The sequence below is a fragment of the Chinchilla lanigera genome, unplaced genomic scaffold (assembly GCF_000276665.1).
Source record: "Chinchilla lanigera isolate Chin_1 unplaced genomic scaffold, ChiLan1.0 scaffold00053, whole genome shotgun sequence".
In the NCBI taxonomy this organism is placed as follows: Eukaryota; Metazoa; Chordata; class Mammalia; order Rodentia; family Chinchillidae; genus Chinchilla; species Chinchilla lanigera.
Genome location: NW_004955454.1, coordinates 6,843,305 through 6,866,518, shown reverse-complemented (window position 1 = coordinate 6,866,518; position 23,214 = coordinate 6,843,305). Strand labels below are relative to the sequence as shown.

The window sequence follows — 23,214 nt, the reverse complement described above, 5'->3', positions numbered from 1 at the left end:
TTCATTTACTCTAAAACTGTAGATTTTTTTTTTTGGTCGGTGGGGGACGACGATTATTTTCTTTCTTCTGTTCTTTCAGCCCTGGCCTAAATCTGTGGTCAAGACAGACTAGATCCTCCAAATAACTGTAGAAAATACCACTGTATCAATTAAATGACAAATATATTTAAGTTTCAGTATCAAAAGATGATGGTCTTGTTTTCCAGGTCTCCACCAGCTACAAACCATAGCAAGCACACAGATTACTCCCCAGACTGCCACCTCCCCACCCACCGCACACTGCAAGATACCGAACACTTTCCTCAGCATCCTCACAACTGTCCCATGGTGACTGGGAAGGGAAAATCAAAGTTTTATACGTATTCTGTGTACCCATTCCGTGTACCCATCACTTACTTTTGAAGTTTTAACCCATAAATATTGAAAGACTTTTACAAAGACCAAATGGTAAAAATTACTACGCTTTCTTCTATAACATTACTCAGACAATTCTTAAGTCACAGTCTACATGTAGTTCAGCAAAATGAAAACTAACTAGTTACCTCACAATGTCCACTGAAGCTTTAAGTCATACACTTGAGATGAGATCTCAAGACAGAGCACACAGCACACTTACAAAGCCCTTAACAGGTCAGAACACTCCAACGTTATCTAGTATGAAAGGAAGAACGAGCAAATAGTAGGCAGGATACACCACAGAGAAAACATGGACAGAAACTGGATTTTATATGAAAGCAGACGCCTTTTGAGTTAGATCTCATACCTACTCAAGCTGTAACTGGACAGTACATTTCACTTCTACTTACTAGAAGACACTTCTTTTAAAAAGACTGGGGCAGAAAGGGAAGAGGAGACTACAAACTGCTCTAGGTCCATGCCAATCTCCCCTTTTCAAAAGAAGGACAACTAGTAAATTTAAGTCAAACCACAGATTTTTACACCAAAATAAAGGACACCAGATAGTGAGGCAAAACACTATTTTTAGTAAAACGCATTTTTCGCCCTTTAAAAAGAGTAGTCCCCTTCTAGTGCGAGTTTACATACAGCTCACCTAACGAGAGCAGAAACACAGTAGGAAGGCAACGGACAGCACCGTAGTTTCAAACGTTCGCGTACAGAGGAGAAAGAGCCAGCACAGGCCAGAGTAAGACCAAGTTTCCCAACAGATGGGGACAAGCCCGACACACAGACACGAGGCAAACATACGCCTATGAGAACAACACCGAATGGATGGAGAAGGGAATGCTAGCTCCTTGTACCACGAAGAAGGAATGGGATTTCCTTATCAAAAAGCACAAAATAAAAAGCAACCTCCCAAATGGATTTTTGATGCTAAAACTCTTGTCATACGCTGCTGGTAACAGTAAATATATATATATATTTTTTTTATATCCATATATGTATATTCAAAAATAATCTATTTATAGAACAGTCAGTAGTCAGACATTTAGAAAAAAGTAAAAACAAGTCCTTTTTTTTCCTTTTAAAAATGGATTTACTAAAACAACTTTATCACGCAGAGGTACTACAGCCCCACATTCTCCGCTGAAGTCACAGTATTAGTCAACAGCATTTGCTGTGGGTCACGGTCGGACAGTGCCACGTTGGGAATAGCAGGCATTGGGGCAGAGCTGCAAGGCAAGAGGCTGACGCTAGTCTTGCTCATGGCCATGCCTAAAGCCAGATGGTATCTGGAATACTTGTGAATGAAGGTTTCCCAAAAAGCATGCAGGCTGTGGCTCAGAAAGACATTCTGGTCTTCTTTTTCTTGCTTTTTCTTTCTTTTTTTTAAAGAAGCTTGGAACCATGTACCTTTCTTCTCTAAAATATAGACCCAAGACAGTCAAACTGCTCAAAGGCCAAAAAAAGGGCTTTTTGCCTTGAAATAAAAATTCTTCTTCCTAGCATCCAGTATTGTCATCCTCCTGCTTAGAAAAGTAAGGTGATCTGCCCAGATGGTGCAAGGTTCTCTTACTTGGGATTTTCTTCTTGGTATAAACAAGCATAAGCAGCCGAGGTCTACAGACTGGACTACTCTCCCATTACTTCTAAGAATAACTTTGACCTGTTCCTTATAGTTGTACTTATGGGACATTAAATGCCAGGTAATAGTGGTAGGAAAGCTGTACTCTGACTCCTCTCCAACTATCCCAAATAAGGAGATTCAAGCAATCAGCACCTTCAGATGGTGGTGCTGCTACGTTACAAGCCTCTATTACCAGCTGGCCGTAAGCCACATCTTATGCATGCCCTGCTAGCACACCAGTGTATTAATGCCACCCAGCTACTTGTGAGCTCCACCAAGTGTCTGGCCTTAATCCAGTAAACCATACTCAAAAGAGACATGAGTGGAAATACTGGCTGTTGTACCAAGAAGACATCCTCTGCATAGATGTGCTGATAGAGAATGTAGCCCACACAGTCCATGCAAAGGGGAAGCTAGCACTAAGAGGACTTTCTCTGAAGGCCATTCATCTTTGGAAGCAACATTCTGAGTGGATCTCAACCACTCTACTTTATAACTAAGGTCTCAACATGGTCCGTTCCCGCCATGTCCCAAACTAACGAAGCATCTGCTAACTGGTTTCTTTAAGGTCTTCCATTGGCAGTTTGTAGCTCATTATGAAGGAAGAAGGTGGTGCGTGACCTGGGCTATCTGGGCCCTGTTTCTTTGCACAGTTTATACAGATGTAATCTTCATTTTCAGCCATTTCTGGAGATACACCCACACAAACTTGATGAAACCACTCATCACAGCCACCATCACATTGTACCCAGTCTACCTGTAGAAGACAAGATTGGTTAATGTTAGGTTACACAACATCAAACCTAGAGCAAAAGCAAACCAAAGGGCTTTCTTGACTTAAATGATAGCAAACAACTGGGATGTCCAGAGACAGACAGTGACTTCTTATGGGGTTATTTTCCAAAGAAAGAATGAGAAGTTAATACCCCCAAATTATAGTCCACCATAGTGTGTCCACAAAATTAGGCCTCTTAGGTAGGTACTCCATTACCTCATAAATACCTGGGGTTTCTTGTGAGGCAGAAACATGTTTGGGGAAAACTTGACAAAAAAGAAACTTCTAATAGAGCAGCCAAGTAGTTTTAGCTAATATTAACAATTTCTAGGCTCTAAGACAATGCAATTATCAATCAAGAAAGGAAGAGTACAACAATGTGAAGGCAATCCTGTGTATTAGCTTTATTTCAAAGAGATAAGCCAAAGTACTAAGAGCATTAAATACCTTTTTTAGAAAAGCAGTCACATAGGCCACTTTTTAAACTAATATTTTTTATTCTTCTCTTCTTCCGTTACAAATACAACTCCCTACAAAAAGTTAGCAAATATCAGAGGTCAAATCTTACAAATTAACCAATTATAACAGTCAAAGACACAGGTCAATAGATCACTCTGGGGTTTAAAATTAAAATGTAGATAACCGGTAGGTGTCAATGGCAGCTGCCTGGCAATTCTGACCCTTTGGAGAATACCGTGGTTGTAGGCGTCTAGGGAAGGACTGCGGTTTGGTAATGTTAAGACTTGGATTTGAAGTTAACAGGAAGGTGACTTTTACATCTGGAAAGTGATTGCGGTTGCTTTTATACCTAATGTCACGGCAGATGAGCACTTTCAGACAAGGGCAGCTACTCTCCCTCTCCCTTGTGTAAAAGCTGATTATTTTATTGGCAACAGAGAACGCCACTTTAACCTTCTGCTTCATAAGATATCAGAGCAAAGTAAGGAACACAAAGTGATCAGAGAAGCACCTTGACACAGCTCAGGAGAAACAACAAGGAGGTTTTGGTTAGGTAAATGAGTTTCATTTGGGGAAAGTGAGTGGTTTTCAAAATTAGTTTTCATGTTCTATAAAAATTATCAAAACCATGATAATTATGTCAGTAATTAGGCTTGTAATAAAAAATGGGAAAAATAATTTGTCCAATATTTTTGCTTTTATTATTCCTATTCTAGAATTATAGATCTTAAGAGACAGTGTTATAAAGATCATTGAATTCTGGTGTGTATGGTTTCAGGCAAGTTACTTAATTTCTCTGCGGTGAGGCTCAATTTCCCTGCCTGTGAAACTGCTTTTCAAACCACGCAGACCGCCTGCATTGAAATTACCCATGTTCATGTTGAAAATATACCTGGGAACCATCCCAAACCTACGGACACAAAAGTATCTGGACAGTATAAGCCAGGAGCTGACATTTCTAATCAGCTCCCAGGTGTGGTTTTGTTTTACTGTGTTTTATTTTGTTTTTGAGATGGAGTCTCTTTAAATTGCCGAGGCTGACCTTTGAATTTGAAATCCTCCTGCTTCAGCTTCCCAAGGAGCTGGGATTACAGGCCAGCACCAGAGTGATTCCTGTATATCCTAAATCTGACTGTGATGCACCTTCTTTATGATACTGCTTCCGGTAAAGTCAGAGTAACTTACCAATTCCTTCCTAAACTCCTGTTTTGTTTGTTTTTTGGCAGGCCTTTGCACTGAGCTACATCCTTGCAGCTCATTTTTTATTTTGAGATAGGAGCTCCCTAAATCACTCAATTGTCTAGGCTGTCCCCAAACATGCAATCCTCCTGCCCGAGTACTGAAATTATATGCATGCGCCACCATGTCCACTTTAAATTCTGCTTTTACTGTGTAACTGCATGATATTTTCCTTCTGAATTCTGTGCAGGAAAGAAAATAACTGATCATATTATTCCTGTTGCAGCAAATGAATCAGAAACAAAATCAGGAGACAATGGCTTCTGTGTAACAAAACAGTAGAGCCGCAAGCAAAGAATTTACGAAGTGTATTACCTGCACAGAAGATGAACTTGGGCTGTGTGTTTTGACTGTCTGGAGCTGGGAAAGGGAGTTAGAAAGATGATCTGTATTTCTGTGGGCCGCCTATGCTTGAGACCTATGCTGTTTTATCACGCTAGCCCTGTGCCAGAAGACTCCTTTACCCCTACCTCCAACCCTCTCAATTCAATCCAGGCCTGATTCATACTAATCCATAGGACAAAAAAGTTACTCATTTTTAAGTATTTGTAAGTATTTGCCAAGAAAGGTGTCCCATGTCATCCTAAAACTAATTTTGCAGTGCAGTATACTCCCTGGTTTCTAGTTTCCCAAAATTAAGTCTATCATTCTCTTTTAAATAAGGCAGGCAATATCTCCCCTTTTGTGATTTTGACTAGAATTGCTTTCTGAAGTCTAGTTTTCCCTGTATTTCCAGAGAGTGTATATATATATATATATGAAATTTTCCTTGAGATATCCATTGGTGTACAGATTATATCCCAGCCTACAGGTTATGTAATAGTTGATCTGGACAATACAGTAAGGAAAAAGTCCTTCCCTTACCAGTATTTTCTTTTACTATGTTAACAATCAAACTTGAGTTTCATTTCCACTTGGAAGGCCCACATAAGCCGGGCATGATGGCACATGCCTATAATCACAGCACTTGGGAGGCTGAGGCAGGAGGATGGTTGTGAGTTCGAGGCAAACTTGGGCTATAAAGTGAGTGCAAGGCCAGCTTCAACTGCATAGTGAGACCCTGTCTCAAAAAGACAAAAAGAAAAAAAAAAAAAAAAGGCCCACACAGAGCAAACTAAAGTTAAGAACATCAACTAAATCCGTGAAGGACTCTCACACAGGGCAAACAGACTATGTACTAACCTGAAAAATCAAGAACAGAATTTGGCTAATTGTTAAGTTGTATTAAGCTCTAATAGTCATTTCCTCCATTATTTTCAGGAGAAGTGGTTAGGAATCACAAAAATAATTATTAAAAAACTTCACGGAAAGCTGGGTGTGGTGATGCGCCTGTAGTCCCAGCTACTCTAGAGGCTGAGGCAGGAGAATCACTTCAGCTCAGGAGTCTGGGGCTAACCTGGGCAATACGGCAAAATCCAATCTCTTAAAAATGCAACAAGAAAAAAAGCAAACACTGAAAACTTCTTAGCTGTGAGCTTTCCAATTACTAATAGATAGCAGATCTCATGCTACAGCACAAATAGGTTACTGAGCTCAGATCTACAAGAAAATGCCTATGTAGAAGAGAAATATAGAAGCCTGGCACAGCAAGCCTGTAACCCCAGAACTCTGGGTGGCTGAGGCAGGAGGAGCCTAAGTTTGAGCCTAGCCTGGGCAACTTAGTGAGGCCCTGTCTCAAAACATAGAATTTTTTTAAAGGGCCAGTTAGTGCAAAGGCCCTGGGTTCAATCTGGGGCGGCTGATAAAGAGATACAGATAGATACTGATTCAGACTAGGGATACAGCTCAGCAGTAGGCACCTGCTTGGCATGCAGAGGACCCTGGGTTCAATCCCCAGCACGGCAAAAGAGAGAAATATATTAAATGAGAAAATAATGTTAGTTTAACATTTATGTTTTGCTGTATGGTTTCATATTTACACTTAAGAAAAATACTTGACATATTTTGTTCATTTTTTAGAGCACTGGGGAAAAAAGAAAAAACTAGTCATTTGGTTATAGCTAACTCAACAGATTTTATTTATTATTTTGGCATTTAGTTTCTTTTGCACCGAAGTTCCTAGTAAAAGCTAGCTTTGAAAATGAATACAATTCACTTCATGAAGTACAACATATATTCAGAATCTCTGTATTTATACTGTACTGGTATTTTCCTGAAAATAAGACCTGCCAGGAAAATAACCTTGAAAACTAGAAATCAAAAATGCCAGCCCAAATGTGATCATTATGTATATCAAACTGTACCAATAAACTTAATTAAGAGAAACAAGTGCAAGCTGGGCGAGGTGGCGCACGCCTGTAATCCCAGCACTAGGGAGGCTGAGACAGGAGGATCACTGTGAGTTCGAGACCAGCCTGGGCTACAAAGTGAGCTTAAGGCCAGCCTGAACTGCAGAGCGAGACCCTGTCCCAAAAAGACAAAAAAATAAAAAATAAAAAAAGGCTAGCCTAAACAGCGTAGTGGAACACCATCTTAAAAAGACAAAAACAAAACCAAAATAATAATAATAAAGGATTGGGGATGTAGTTCAGTGCAAAGTCCTTGGATTCAATCCTCAGTGCCCCTCCTCCCAAAAAAAGAAGAGGAAAAAAAAGGTTTATTTTAATATATAAAAGGAATAAATAATAATATATAAAAGGAGTATCTATTCTAATACTGAAAAATGCTATTTAAATATCAGGCCAAAATAATTTGTTCTTGGGCTGGGGATATAGCTCAGTGGCATAAGCACCTGCCTGGCAAGCACAAGGTCCTGAGTTCGATTCCTGGGACACCCCCCAAAATAATAATAATTTGTTCTTTCAAAGTTAACTTGTGCCAGGCATGGTGGCACATGCCTGTAATCCCAGCACTTGGGCAGGAGGTTCGCCATGAGTTCAAGGCCAGCCTCCACTACAACTACACAATGAGACTCTGTCTCAAAAAAAACATAAAGTTAACTTGTTTTATTCTTGGTACCAGTATGAATGAGTAAAGGGGCACATTTCAGGAGAAGAAAGCTTCTGATTTTTAAAACTATTTTTCATAATATTTATTGTTTTGAAAATTAATTTCAGCTTTAATTTGGTAACTGACGGAAGAGGTGACTTCTTTATTGTTTGTTTATTTTCTCTTTTTGAGACAGAGTCTCGCTATGTAGTTCAGGCTGGCCTTGAGCTCACTTTGTAGCCCAGGCTGGTCTCAAACCTGCAATGATCCTCCTGCCTCAGCCTCCCAAGTGCTGGGATTACAAGCGTACGCCACTACACCTGGCTTAGGCTGGTCTGAAGTGATTCATTACACATAATTTAATAAGTTTCTCTTGGCTTTTTTTTTTTTTGGGGGGGGGGGTCTTTTTGAGACAGGGTCTCACTATGCAGTTCAGGCTGGCCTTGAGCTCGCTTTGTAGCCCACGCTGGTATCAAACTCCCATGGATCCTCCTGCCTCAGCCTCAGGAGTGCTCGGATTACAGGCATGCACCACCACTCCCAGCTTCGAGATGACTTCTTTAAAACTTTTTTACATCATTCTGGCATTATCTTTCTTTCCTCTTTCTAAAAAAGCCTCATGGAATTTAAACTAGGTACATGTAAGTAATATTCTCATTTTTATGAAAATACTTCTTAATCTGCATATTTTTAGGAAAAAGCAATAGTAATTACTAGTTAAAAGAAATGTAAAGGTACATTTCCCTAAAAACAAACGAACTCTACAAATTAGTTTTTGCTGCATGATATGTTAAATAACAGATTTCCCTAAAAAGCATTTCTTTTATCATCCTGTTCTGAAGATGTATGCTTCAGTGTATGAACTAGATTTCTTCAGAGATACAGTACAAATTGAGAAATCTGAAAATTCTTTACGAAAGTCTTTACGGAAATGTACTTATTATATAACAAAATTAGTGTCAGGAACAAATATGGAGAACCATAAAAACTGAAAAACAGTAATGATAGGCAAAACACAGGGAAAAATAGCCCTTTGCTAATGACAAGGTAAGGCACACACGGCTTATCTTTCACAGCTTACAAGAGAGATTTTCTCTGAATGCTCAGCTCACACTCCTTTGTTCCATCCAAATGTACTTAAAAAAAAAAAAAAGTACTTAAAATGAGCCTATAATGTTAGGAACAAAATCTCAGGGTACATTTAAAAATAATGATGGTTTTATTTTTTTAAATGATCACCTCTTAACACTTGCACTGCCGGGGATATAGCTCAGCAGCACAGCGCCTGCCTGGCAAGTGCAAGGTCCTGAGTTTGATTCCTGGTACAAGAAAAAAAGAACACTTGCAGTGTGTTTTCCATTATCAGGTCCTTTCACAGAAATTATTCTACCTTTTCCTTTTAGCCCTCTGAGTAAGCAAGGCATGTGCTGAATTATATTTAATTTTGTAGCAAATGAAAAAGAAACTGCCTGCAATGTTCATGTGCTACAAGAAAACGTAGGGATTAGAGAAGAACTGAATCACATTTCAAGGCTGAGTAGAGAAGGGAAAGATTAACTGATAAAAGAAAAGGAAAAAAGACACAAGGTTGATATAAACACAGGAAAAATTTGATTAAAAGTTTAAAAAAGAAATACAATTATCTTACTGCTAGTCTTGAAACTACCATAAAATTAAGTAAAAGGGAGAAGGTACTGCCAACGCTGAACTGCTAATGCTTTAGTACCCAAAGATAAACAGTAAACTCGCCAACAGACTCTAATAAAAAATTCAGATGAAAATGAACTCCAAGTGAAAGATAAAAACAATTTACACACACACAACGAATCTACTAAAATGCTTTAAAATGTTCACAGTACAGGGAAATGCACATGAAATTAATAAAGCAAGATACAAAAGTGAACACAGTATGACAATAATATAAAATAAGCTATAGAAAAAAGATCAGAGGGAAATATGCTAAAATATTTGTAGCTGTTATCCCTGAAAGAATAGACTACGGGATCTGCATTTTACCCTACAATTATTTTCTAAAAATAAAGGAAAACCTCTAATAAGCATGATTAAAATATAGATGTCACTGAGCTTTGGGGTGTGCTTTTGTACTTACATCTCAGTTTTACATAAGCCAGATTCTGAATGGTTTTGCCACTAGTTAGCGATGTAACCTTAGTCACATCATTTATTTCCTGAGTCTCAGTTTCATCACTTGTAAAATAAGCAGCTTGAAAGTGACCTCTTGGTCCCTTCAGCTCTAAAACTATTTAAGAATTTGACTGAGGAGGTAAGTAGGGGCATAGTCTACAAGGAATAATGATATACCTTTATTCTGCTCATTTTTTCAAACTGAAGAGCTACTAAAATTCTAAATATCAAATAAATTAAAATGATTTATTTGGGGCTGGGGATTTAGCTCAGCGGCACAGCGCCTGCCTGGCAAGCACAAGGTCGTGAGTTCGATTCCCGGTACCAGGAAAAAAAACAAAAAAAAAAAGATGGTTTTTTTCTGGAAATAGGGTTTCACTACATCGTTCAAACCAGCCTTGAATTAACTATGTAACCCAGGCTGGCCTGAAACTGGTGGTGATGTTCCTGTCCGAGGGTTCTGAGCGCTAGGATTACAAGCATGCACCACTCCTGGCCTAACATGACTAACTTATCAATATTCCTGATAGGGATGGTAACAGATACCCTCTAGTCATTTAAAGAACTGAGACTTTTCATAGTTTGTCTGTTCTTCCCAGAGGTTTGCATCACCAGTACTACCTAATGGCCACCACAGAATTACTCTACTTAAATTTTAGGGTTGAAAATCTTTAAATAAAACCTGTAAAGAGCTAAATTTTGTTAGAGAAGATTTGAAAAAAAAAAAAAAGGCATATCCTATTCCAGAGAGTATACAACAGCTTCAGTGTGTGTAAGATAAAGACTGAAAAGCTTCTGGTCTTTGCAATACAATCTTCATGTAATTTTCCACAGCTCTTAACAACGGCCCAGGATTTGGAGGGACCATTGTAGCTGACAAGGTGTTTAATTCTGAGTTACCCTACAGGGAAAACACAGGACTGCTATAAAACTTGCTCTGCCCACTGCATATGAAACATACTGCTTGAAAGGAAATGTTGTGGGATTTCTATGCTCCTATTTTGTGTTCATTAAGTATATGATTTTTAATATAACACTTTTCTATTAAGCACAATGACCTAGGAGCCTCATTATTCAAAACAGTTTGTAGAAACTGTAGAAAACATATGACATTAGAAGTCCAAACTCTGGATTCGCAAACGTGTCTCCACGACTGTGGCTCCTTGGACCCTCTCATTCCATTACAGACGGACGGAACTCACCTTGTCCTTGCAGGGCCTTTGGCAGTTCTGTGCTGCGCACACGGCATTCTCGTCATCGGACTCCTCTGCTCCTGACCAGTCATATTTGGAGGGGATGTCCAGCACTTTCTTCTCTCTTTTCTTCTCAGTACTTTCTTTCACAGGTTCAACTTTGGCTGCAGCAGCTTTTTCCTTCTTTTTTTTCCTCTCTTCTTCTTTTGCTAGTTTCTTGGCCAATTTGTTCAGCTCCTTTGATTTGTCTGCATTTAATTTTAATTTCTTCTTTTTGGGTTTATCCATTTTCTTTAGCTCCTTGGATTTCTGTTTTCCTTCTCCAAAAAGCTGTTCTACCTTTTCTAGCTTCCGTTTCCTTTTCTTCTCTGAAGAATCTTTTCCCTTCATTTTTACTGGTTTCTCTTCCATGCTGTCATCCTTCAAAAATATTAAATTAGAAACAATTTTAAAGCAAGACATTTAAAACAGTGACAACTTTTTATAAAAAGGACCTAGAAGAAGCAAATTCATAGACACAGAAAGTAGAAGAGAGGTTACTAGGAGGTGGAAGAAGAAATAAAGACTTGTACAGAGTTTCTGTCTGGGATGACTATGAAGTTCGGAAACTGTGCTGACAGCTGTGTAACACTGTGAATGTACTTACACAACTGAACTATTCACACAAGAAGGGTTAAAATGGTAAATCTTGTGTATGATATACATTATGCCCCCCACACAAAAAAAATGTTACTAGAAAGATACCTAAAAGGCAGATTAAGACGACAAATACAAAAATCACATGTATTAGATAACTGAAGAGCAGAAAATAATGACAAGCCCTAAAAAAGACACTGACTTATTTTCAGCCTATCAGAGGAAAAGATCCGTGTTAGCATATTTAATAGAGTCTCTTCCATCCCTGTTTAAGATGAAAACATAAAGAGAAAGCTAACTGTACTAAATCATGCAAATAAAAATCTCTGATTTTCATCTATCACTGCCAAAGTTTTTTATACTGCCAGGCACAGTGGTGCACATCTATAATCCCAGCTGCTCAGGAGGCTGAGGCAGGAGGATTGCCAAGTTCAAGGCCAGCCTGTTTAGTGAGACCCTGCATAAAAATAAAAAATAAGAAGGGCTTGAAGTGCAGCTCAGTGGTAGAGTGCCTCTGGCAGTTCAATTCACCTTATGTCCCCCCAAAAGAAATTTCCAATTTAACAAATTCTTAGTGGTTAAAAAAATGTCAGGAAAAAAAATCATCAAAAATGTCAGGAAGGGGCTGGGGATTTAGCTCAGCGGCAAAAGCGCCTGCCTGGCAAGCGCAAGGTCGTGAGTTCGGTTCCCGGTACCGGAGAAAAACCAAAAAAAAAAAGTCAGGAAAACATAAAATTGTATCCATGATCTAATTATCCATGGTATGCAGTGACTTCAGCAAGCATTAGAAAATAGCTTACATGACAAAAACAGTGTGCCCATTAACAGAATGAGGGAAATGTTAAAAAACATTTTAAATGTGAACATGATAAATTCTTTCAGAAAAAAATTTGCAATTTCACTTTCTTTGCAAATTTGAGACTTGAGAATCTTTGACAGGAACCTAAGAATCAGCAGAGTCCAAAAGTGCATTAGATTATAAATGTCTTAAGTCTATTATACCTTGAAAAAGATATAGAGCCTCTTAACACTGTGTTTCCTTATATGAACTACAGAGGATTAGATAACAGATGTGAAGAAAATGCTCTATAAACTACAAAACACTGTATCTAAATTAGGTTACCTTGGATTAGTCTTGCAAACCAAAGCCAAACTATAGTAAGCTAAATGTGTCTGTATCAACAATTGGCGGCATCATACCATTTAATTACGTGGAAATAAGAAAGCTAATAAAACAGAGCAGGAGTCGGAAACCAGAGTTAGAATCCAAGTCTCTTAAGTTTACTACATGTGTGACCCTAACTTTCCACCTATCTGATCTTCAATGAGGAATAGATCACAGAACGGTGCTGGAAACGGTGGTTCAGGTCTGTCCTCCTAACTACCTGAGAGGCTGAGACAAGGAGGGTCACAGGTTTGAGGCCCACCTGGTTAACTTAGTAAGACCGTGTCTCAAACTAAAAACGAAGGTGAGGGAAAGGGGCCTGGGGTTGTAGCTCAATGGCAGGCACTTTCCTAGCGGGAGCATGCCCTGTATGGCAAAAACAAAAGTAGAGTTAAAAAGTAAAAGTAAAGTGTAAAGTGCAATGAAAACAAAACACCGTAAATAACAAACTGCTATGCAAGGATAATACAGAGATGTGGACTCCTCCCTTCCATCTAATCCAGTTCCACAAGTATTTAATGATGCCCTTACTTTTTTAACCACTCCATTTTCCTACCTAACTCTGAGCCTTCCAACAGTGGGAGACTGGACTATGGAGGTTGCTGCAAACTGCTTATTTTCAATTCCCCCACCCTGACTTATTTTCAGCAGAAATAGCCTTCTGTAGAAAATTAAGTATTACATAAAACCTCAATTCTATTTTAAACATAAAATACAATTGCTCTGGCTTAGCTGGACAGGTAACTGCTCACTCAGCCATCTCTCTGCCAGTATGTGTGGTATCTCTAAGGAACCAAGACATTTTAAATAGTTTCAAAACACTATCTATGTCAGCATTAAACCATACCTCCATGATATGCAGGAATCTGTCTTCTGAGGGTGGGTGTGTAGCCTGCAGAATCCGCCATATGTGTTGTGTCTCATCCAGGGACACTTCCAAGAGGTCTCCAACCATCATGAGTTCTTCCAGTTGGGCTTTTGCTCCAGGTGACAACTCCAACACCGGAGGCTCCAAACTTCGGGGAACTAAAGGGCTCTTACGAGGTTGTTTCCTTGGGGTGCTAGTACCTTTCCCAAAAAGGATCAGAAAGCAAACCCAAAAAGTGAAAATTGCGGACAAATGTAATGTTTTCAAAGTAAATGTTAGGGAAATGCCCCTCCATATCTGGATTCGTAACACTAAAAAGTGAAAATAAAGGTTTTATTTTTTGAGATGGGGTCTTAATATTGGGCCCAACCTGGCCTTAAACTCCTGGACTAAAACAATTCTCCTGACTCAGTCTCCCACACAGGTGCACACCACCACATCCTCGAAAGTGAAAGTGAAATGAAAAATACAGAACAAAAAAATCTACAACTCCAACACCCACTTTAAAAAATTGGTTTAGAGTTTAAAGTTGGTTCTTTTTGCAGATTGTTGCAGAATCTCTTAACCCGTGTTCTCTCCATTTTGAACTGTATCAAAACATTAAGCAGTCAGCTACCCTATAAAAATAAATAGACAATAATACGCTGCTCCATAAAATCCTAAATTTGCTGTATTCCATTCAAGGATTCACAGTCTTCATACAATGTTTTTTTTCTCTCTTTTTAGGCTTATCTTCTCCATATTTATTTTTTCACTCTTTTGTTTTTGAGAGAGTCTCGCTAAGTAGTCCCGACTGTCCCTGAACTGTGTAGCCCAGACTGTCCTCAAATTTACAATCCTTTGTCAGTCTCCTGTGTGCTAGGATTACAGGTGTGTGCCCCGTACTCACACTTCTTAAAAAGGATAATACCTTGAGAACAACTTTTAGAAGCAGAAGAATAAGCATGTTCTGCACAGAATGAAGGTGCTGTCCACATGTGAGTTACCACTTCCTCTGACTTGATAGGGATTTCTTCATCACAGAAGAGATTGGGCTCCAGACTACTAGATGACTTCACACTGGCTGTGTCCTGAAGAAGAAGTAAAGAGGTACTGAGAATTAGAACCACCTAACACCTTACGGACCAGCATCTAAATGAAGGTTTTCAGTTTAAAGCTTCTAATATAACATGCTCAAAATCTCACATTAACTAAACAGGATTAGTAAAATGTCCACTTGGGATAAAGCAAGACTACAATGACTCCAGTTAATCTACAGAGGCAATAAAACTACAAAGAAGTGACTCTTATGTAATTTACCCTCATAGTGCATAACTATACAAACAAGTTAAGGAATCTTACCTTTAAAAGAAAATAAAGTAGACGTAAAAGGAGAAGAAAGGGTTAGATAGGACATGTTAAGATACAAACCATTTAATCTTCTTTAAAGGTGTTCAAATCTAAAATCTTACCAATTCCTTTTATTTAATACAAGTTAGAGCCTGATACAATATAAAAATTATAAAATTCTGACAAGTCTAATTACATCTCAAGTGATTTTCTGTGAAATTTGTTTCCACAAGCTAATGTGTACACACTTAAAGGTCAAAGTGTAATCAGGAAGACAGAAATCAGATCGGGTATTTCAACAGAGAATTTAATATAGAGAACCAGTCAAATGTGTACTAAAAGGATTAAAAAGGCAAAAGAGAAACATTGAGGAAAACAGCAAGACAGATAATAACTAGAGGAAGGAATTACCATTTCAGGGGCTGGCCGGGTTATTAGAACCTAAAAGCTTAAAGAGGCCCTGCAGAGTTAGGCTCCAGCCCTCTGAGAGTCAAATACTGGCTAGCTAATTCTGTGTCACTGATGGAACGTGACAGGCTGGTTTCAGGGTGGAGGGAATGATGAAAATTTGAACTAGTTGTCTATGCAATGGTTTTTTAAAATATAGTTCAGAAAGAATAAACAGAAAGAGAAAAAAATGAGGTCATTTCTCAATGTTCAGGCCTTTAATTTTTTCTAATGTCTCCTACCTGCAGAAGAGCAGCATCTGGCAAAATACAAATGTGTAAAAGAGGACCTGGCACCCTACTCCCTGGGGGCCAGACCCAGCTCACAATCTGTTTCTGTATGGCTTATGAGCTAAGGGTAGTTTGTACTTTTAAACAGAATTATATTTTTAAAAAATAAAGAAGAAAAATAAAAAGCATAGGGATGGGGATATAGTTCAGTGTGGTACAGCGCTTGCTTAGCATGTGCAAGGCCCTGGGTTCAGTACCAGGAAAGAAAGGAGACAGAGAGAGAGAGACACACACACACACACACACACACACACACACACACACAAAGAGAGAGAGCAAGCAATAATCAACAGAAGAATAAAGTGGGGGCAGGGAAGTAAGAAAAAAATACATGGCAAGATAACTTAAATACAAGCATATCAACCATATCAACATACCATACTGAATATAAATGAAGCAAACATCCTACATTGAAAGGCAGAGACTTTACCGTTACTTTAAAAACAAAATATAAAAAAACAAGACCCAGCTATATAGTAGTCTATATTTTACAAATACAAATATACAGGACTACAGACCAAAAGGACTCCACTACATATGTTGTCGATTAGAGATGCATTTTAGATATAGACACAGGATAAAAGGAAAATACTTAAAAAATGATGAGCTTTTAAAAATTACTTCTCCCCAAATAAAGAGTATGAAATCTAAAGAAGCAGAAGAGTGCAAACAGAAGAGTAGAATGATGGTGATCAGGGAAGGGCTGAAGGCACACAAATACCAAGAAACGGAGAGAGACCAGCTGAAAGGCTGAGATGTGCCAAAGATCTCTTGGGAAACAATGAGTACAGTTAGAAATAAAGTGTTGTGTACTTGAAAACTGCTGAGAGATTTTTAATGTTCTTATCACAAAAAAGCAAGTATGTGAGGTGACAGACATGAATGGATATGTTAATTAGCTTGCTTTAACATTCTAAAATATATAGTTTATATTTATATATTATATATTTTATTTATACCTGTATGTAAGTATATATCTTAAAGCATGTTGTATACCATAAAGATATGTTAAATATTTTAAAAATTAATCCCATAAGGAAAAATTAGTTTGGTCCCATTAATGACATCTCTGTAGAAGAGGCAGAACGGACTCTAAGAAGTATGTTCTACATAAAGATGTCATTGCAGTGTTATCTAATATTACACCAACAAAAGCTTCATCAAAGTCCACTTATTTCCACCAAAATTCAAGTTACCTAAGTATTAATCAGTGTGGAGAAGAAAATAATGAAACTAAGCTTAACCTGCCTTTCTCTAAAATAAGCAGTTATTGAGCACATAAATGAACTTCTTGGGAAATAACAGCCAAACCCACTTTTCTGATGTGTAATTTCACACAAATATGCATTTGAAAACTGTAGACTATAACGTGGATGGAAGACTCACTAAAGCTAAGTACTATGCCTGAAAAAGAAAAGACTGACTTTATTTTACTATATAATTACTCTTCTTCCTAAGCCTTCCTTCCTATTATCTTCCTCAGGTAATATTAAATTGAAAGAATTTTAAGTATGAGTTCTGAGTTATAACAGGGAATACTACACAGAAAAATGAGCAAACCAAATGCTAACAGAGTCTAAACATAATTTTCATTACATAAGTTGGAATGGTGGTATATGCTTGTAATTCCAGGTATCTGGGGGGGTCATTTAAGCCCAAGGAGTTTGAGGCCAACGTGGGAAACACAGATTTCATCTCAAAAGAAATATAATCATTGTACAGTAAGTGCTTGCTGTATGGGAATATGCTCAAGAGTATTTTTTCACAGATAGCGTCATCAACATAAATGTAACTACGAACTGCCTAAGTCTTGCTACTACTCTTTTTTTTTTTAAAGACAGGGTGTCTCACTATAGTTCAGGCTGGCCTCAAATTTATGGCAATCCTCTTGTCTCAACCTCTTGAGTGCTGGGATTATGGGAGTTTTTCTACTGTTCTAAACTATGAAATACATTGCTAACACAATAAAATCCACAATTTTATTTTTCTACACTGCCAAATTCCCCTTCCAAAGAGATGATCAGACTCTCATATAAATTCTGGAAAAAAAAAAAAAAAGACTATACAACCATATCAAACCATCATTTTGATCTATGGGATACTTGTGATGTTTTATTTTAATGTCATCAACTGCTTCCAAGCAATGCTCAGCATGTTCAAAAATTCTAGAGCAGTAGCTGATAATTAATGTGCTACAAATCAAACAACATAAACATAGGAGGTCACTAAGCAATAGCAAATAGATTAATCTAACATTTACGTAAAAGGCTAAGTTATACCCGGCACTGACTGCGCTCCTTTCAGCTGCTCTCATTCACCCTCTACAACTCTATAAACAAAAACGGTCATTAACTTCTGGATATCAAGGTACTTAGAAGCTTCTCTGAATGAGCAACTCAAATTTTAACTTGTCTTCATAGTCTTGAATTCATGTAACTGAAAATTCTCACATGAAAACATCCCCTGGATTCATTTTTACCTTGAGTAAAATATTCTACAGCAGATGAATTTACAAGCATCTATGATGGATGGCTTTAATTTTGTATCCTAGGAGTTTTATTGCTGATTAGATTGATGCTATAAGAATGAGCAGTACCTAACAGATCTGCATGTTGAAAAGACAAAGAAAAAACAGTCAAAGGACAGGGTTGAAATCCACCTTGCTCTTTAGAGGTAGACTTTGGATTACCTAAAAAAAAAGCAGCTAAGTATCATAAAACAAACCAACTAATTCAGAGTCTCTGCCTAGATCACGATTTTATTAGCAGGCAAACACCCAAGGACTTTGCACTCAACAAGAAGTGACAACGAAAGGCCAACTGAATCCAACACAAACTCAACACCTGTGTGGTGTCATCAGAACTATCGTAATGGTGATAAACTGCAACTGTAAGTCCAAATTCCAACCATAGGCCCTAGTGTATATGACCTTCTTCTACCTAGTGTCACTCAGACAAGAGACTGGAACACAAGAGGCAGCACAGCCCGCTGTGCTAGCAGGTTTCTGTAATCCCCGCACTCAAGAGATTGAGGCACAAGGACCCCAAGTTCAAACTCAGCCTGCACCACTCAGTAAAACCTTGCCTCAACATTAAAATTAAAAGGGCTGGACAGCGTAAAGGTCCCGAGTTCAATATCCAATCCTGGAAAAAAAAAAAGTACTCAGAGCACAGCAAAAATATGATTTTAAACAAAAAAACAAAATACATACATATATATATATGTATATTTGCAGACTTCAAGCACTCAAAGAACAAACTTCAAAAAATGAAAATGCAAGCTGTGAGAGCTTTCAATAACCTAAAGACTTAATTTTTCCATCCCCTCTGAGAGAAACTGGGTTTTTTAAATCACCTTTTTTAAGAAAAACTGTTGCTTCAGATAAATTTACTATACATACATAAGTACACACAAGGGGTGACTGAAGGATACAGTGAATATCTACATGAAAAAATAGAGTTCTAGTTCTGAGAAAATGCTATCACCATAAACTCAATAACCATACACGTATCACCAGCTTTCTCTTTCACACTCCAGCCCCAACATCAACATTCATAGCTGCTTTTTTTTAAACAAATTCATTGAACAGGTATGTACACACACAGCCTGCCCATGTCTTTACCTTCATGTCATAGCCATATGTCTCCCGAATGTCCTCATCAGAATCTGTTTCTTCATCGTCATAGTCCATTGTTTGTCGGGGGGAAGATGATACACTGCTCACCACCCGGTTAAAAGCAGACTGTTGAAAACTAGGTAAGTGTCCCTAAATAGCAGAAAATTCGAAGATGAACAGAGACATAGTAAACAAACATGAGCGATGACTATATGCTAAGATCAGCAAGATGTGATGAACTTGCAAAGCCGCCAACGGCTGTGTAACAGTTAACAGAAATTATTTGACTGTGATGCAAAGCTTCACCTGAATGGTATTTCCAGGTAATTCTTCACTCAGATAACCTAGGTGTACACCTACAGAAAATGCTGTGGGTATACGCAGGACAAAGACGCCACTGATCACATAACTGCAGGCTAATTACTATTGCGTTCCCAATCAACCGATGAGATAAACTTGATTTACTAATCACACGTTGACAAGTATTACTCCGTGAAACAGAAATAGAATATAAATCCTGAACTTGCCTGTAAGTCTGGATTGGCAGCTGCTTTTTGGAGCTCTGCACTGATGATCTTCTCCGTTTTTTCTCGGGCTGCCTGCTCAACCATCCGCTGGCTTAGCACAGACAGTTTGGCCAAGGCAGACGACAGTTCCTCTGTGGCGAGGGCCTGCCGGGCTCTGTCCTGCCAACTCATGGCACGTTCGGTCAAACACTGGAGGGCCTCTCCTTCGGGCAACCGCACAGGCAACTTCTGAAGGGATACCAGCAGCGACAGTATAGTCTCTAGCCTGGGCCTTCGAGACCGCATGCAAAGAGGACACAGAAATTTAACTTCTTTAGCCTGCCAGCTGGACCCTTTTTTCTGGGAACTTGATTTAGGAAGGGGAACACAACTGTTATGGAACCAGTCTTTGCAGAGCTCACACTGCAGCATGAACCCGCTGGCTGTCTTACGGCAAATACAAAACTTTACTTCTTCTATGCGGTCCACCATTGTCATCTTGGCGAGGTTGGCTGCTCTCAGGGAATGCATGGCTTCAATCTCCTTTTGCTCTCGCTCTTTGAACACTGCCACCTGTATACAACAAACATTTAACTGAAACGAGTCGCTGCAGTATACCCCAAACCCCAATGCTTAAGGCGAAGGGTTCTTTCTCCAAGGTGTGGCCTCATGGTAACAAAGCACTGTCCTTAACAATGGCTGGAAATAATTTCTTAAAATGTAGGGTGCCCTGCCAGTTTGCATGAAGATATCCCTAACCTGTGAAATGGGTAATGTTCAGCCATATTGGACAATTTGCAACACCAGATACTCTGAGCTTTTCTGTAAGATATAGGAGAAAGAGGGCATGACTTGAAACCAAGCAACTGGGCTACCAAATCTGGCTTTTACGTTTATTACAGACTGTCCATTTGGGGCACAGCTTTTTTAAAGCTCAGTTTTCTGAGAAACACACATCCACCACCAATCCTGTTCTGTTTTAAGGGTTAAGATAAGACATCAAAGTGTCTGGTGCCCACCGTAAGGAAAACAGTACTGACTTCCTATCCTCTTGCAATTTATTCCCTATGGGTAAGTTCTGTAAAATCAATTCTTGTCCCGAGAAGGCCTCTCCATTTCAATGGAAGTGTAACAAGGCCTGACGACCAATTATAAAAACACTACTTTATGACGCTCATTCCAACAGTGTAAGTAAAAGCAAACTAAATTTACTTATCATGAATATTGTCACTGCATTTTCTCTTTAAATTACTGGTAGTGGTGAAATAATGTAGAAATAATTTGAACTTCTGTTTGTTTGGCAAGACTATTAAGACTGCGTTGTGCGGCGGCTTCTCTAAGGACTCCCCACACGAGTGTTTCCACTCTACTTTCTCAGGCTCCTAGAAATCTTATCACCTTCCTCTGACTCTCCTCTCCCCAGCCACACACAAAGGATAATTCTCATCACTATAAATATTGTATTGAGCACTCACGACATTGTTGAATGCTACTAAGAGAAATGAGATATTTTAAAAAGCAACTCACATCAGTAAGCCAGTACAATTACTCTGAAAAGCACAACAGTATTGAATCATAAAATGCTATTAAATTTAACCCAGCGTTCCATTCTTCAGTCAAAACTAGAAAAATAAAAGAAAAAATACACCAAAAAATTCACTTTGTCACTGATAATAGGAAACTTAATAACAGATAAAATGTTCAACAGTAAAAAAAGCTACTGAACGGGATATAGCTCAGTGGCACAGCACCTGCCTGGCAAGTACAAGGTCCTGAGTTCAATTCCTGGTACCAAAAAAAAACTACTGAGAAAGCTGGGGCTACAGCTCAGTGCCAGAGCACTTGCCTCTCACACAAGAGGCCCTGGAACAACATCCCCAGCACTGAAACACACACACAATCAAGAAACAAAAAAATCAAAAGAAACCACCCAGCCAATTTTCTAAAACTGATGGAACATGACACAGGTATTAAAGTAACAATAAAGTTACAGCTGTGGGAAAGACAACTTTGAGAAGCAAGCAAAATAGTCAACTTCTTGCACTATGAAAAATAATGCCAAAGATAAAGTATTCAAAGTATAAACAGTCAAAAACACAAACAGTAAACCTCCGACACCTTCAGAGCATTCCGTATTCCAGAAGCGAATACTGCTTCTTACCACCACGGCTGTGTCTCTGGTCTCCTCCAGCCCTTCCTCCAGATCACTCAAAGGCTCAAGGTCCACATCCTTTTCTTTTTCTTTTTCTATTAGTTCTTTTGCTTTTTTCCTTCTGTTTTTACCACTCCCATATATACCAATGTCGGTCCGAGGACTTAGCACCTACAGAAATCAAACATGAACTCTGATTTTCAAAAGAATCTTAAAGTGAAAATGGTAATCATTCACCATATCCCAGGCATTTCTTTTTTTTATTTTAGAGGAAAAAAAAATTTAAATTTCAAAGTAAAGACAGGAGAGTAACAATGATTAAAACATGGCATATTGTTACCTTTAAATTAGTTAGAGTACAAGATACAGAAATTTAATTGTCCAAACAATACTAGCACAAACCTTTCTTTTCAATGAATCTAGAGAAATGAGTAGTATAACTATCTTTTTTTTCTTTTTCCTTCCTTCTTTTCTCCTTTCCACATCTCAATTTCTCTTTCCTTTCAAACAGTTTTTACCCATTTTACAATGTTTGCTGCACATTTTGTATCTTATTTACTCATTCAGTTCTCACACTAGGGAGACAACATGATATTTACACATGTGAGTCTGATTCATTTCACTTATCAGTATGGTCTCCAGTTGCATTCATTTACCTATAGAAGTCCCCAGTTTATCCTTCTTTATGGCTGAGTAGTACTCCACTGTATAAAAAGACCATCTTTTTTATCCGTTCCTTGGTTGATGGGAATTTGGGTTGTTTCCAACATCTAGCTATTACACACTGCTGCTATAAACATAGGTGCACGTTTGTCTCTATCTGTTTTCATGAGAAACCACTTTGAAGATATCTATATGTATTACAACAAGCATTGTTAATTTTCTACCACTTTGTTTGTAACTGTATTGTCTGTACTGTTCTTTTGCTATTTTGTAAAAGGTTGTCTGTCTGTTAATGTTTTCCTCCTTTTATTTTTATAATAAAATAAAAAATAAATAAACATAGGTGCACATATATCGCTGTGGCACAATGTTATTAATTGTCCCAGGTATTCCTTAAAGAACTTTAAACATATTATCTAATTCAATGTTTCCCACAACCATGTGCAGTAGATACTTACTTTCCACATTTTACAAAGGAAAGTGATATTCAGAAAAGGAACAACTCACCCAAGAACACAGGGTTAGCAATTAAGGAACCAGACAAGCTAAATGAACTATTTTATTCCAAAGCCTATGCTCTTAACTGCCGTGTTCAACTGCTCAACAGAGTATTCAAACTGTCCTTCTATCAGTGAGAGAGTCCAGTAACTATTAGAGTTAAGATCCAGCTACCCGCTTTTTCTGGACAAATAACAAGATTAACCGGAAATGAGTTGGTGTAAGGGCTCAGGTTTCAGGTCAACATCTGATACTGCTTAACAGGAATCACTCCTGGTC

General features: G+C 38.3%; 1 protein-coding gene across 5 annotated transcripts in view; it reads right to left on the bottom strand.

The window, feature by feature from the left end:
- Positions 1-1,471: 1,471 nt before the first annotated feature.
- The window catches only part of Kdm5a (lysine (K)-specific demethylase 5A), a 90,740-nt gene continuing 68,997 nt past the window's right edge, over positions 1,472-23,214 (bottom strand). For 4 of the 5 annotated variants that reach the window (XM_013520162.1, XM_013520163.1, XM_005396019.2 and 1 more), the window contains 7 exons: positions 21,784-21,945; positions 19,644-20,195; positions 19,123-19,266; positions 14,345-14,504; positions 13,414-13,634; positions 10,775-11,185; positions 1,472-2,783 (listed from right to left, as the gene is read on the bottom strand). In XM_013520162.1, coding sequence (XP_013375616.1) covers positions 2,577-2,783; positions 10,775-11,185; positions 13,414-13,634; positions 14,345-14,504; positions 19,123-19,266; positions 19,644-20,195; positions 21,784-21,945 — 1,857 coding nt within the window. In that variant the 3' untranslated portion in view covers positions 1,472-2,576. Of the gene's footprint in view, positions 2,784-3,248; positions 3,332-10,774; positions 11,186-13,413; positions 13,635-14,344; positions 14,505-19,122; positions 19,267-19,643; positions 20,196-21,783; positions 21,946-23,214 lie in introns of all 5 variants that reach the window. The other variant, XM_013520164.1, reaches the window with a different exon arrangement.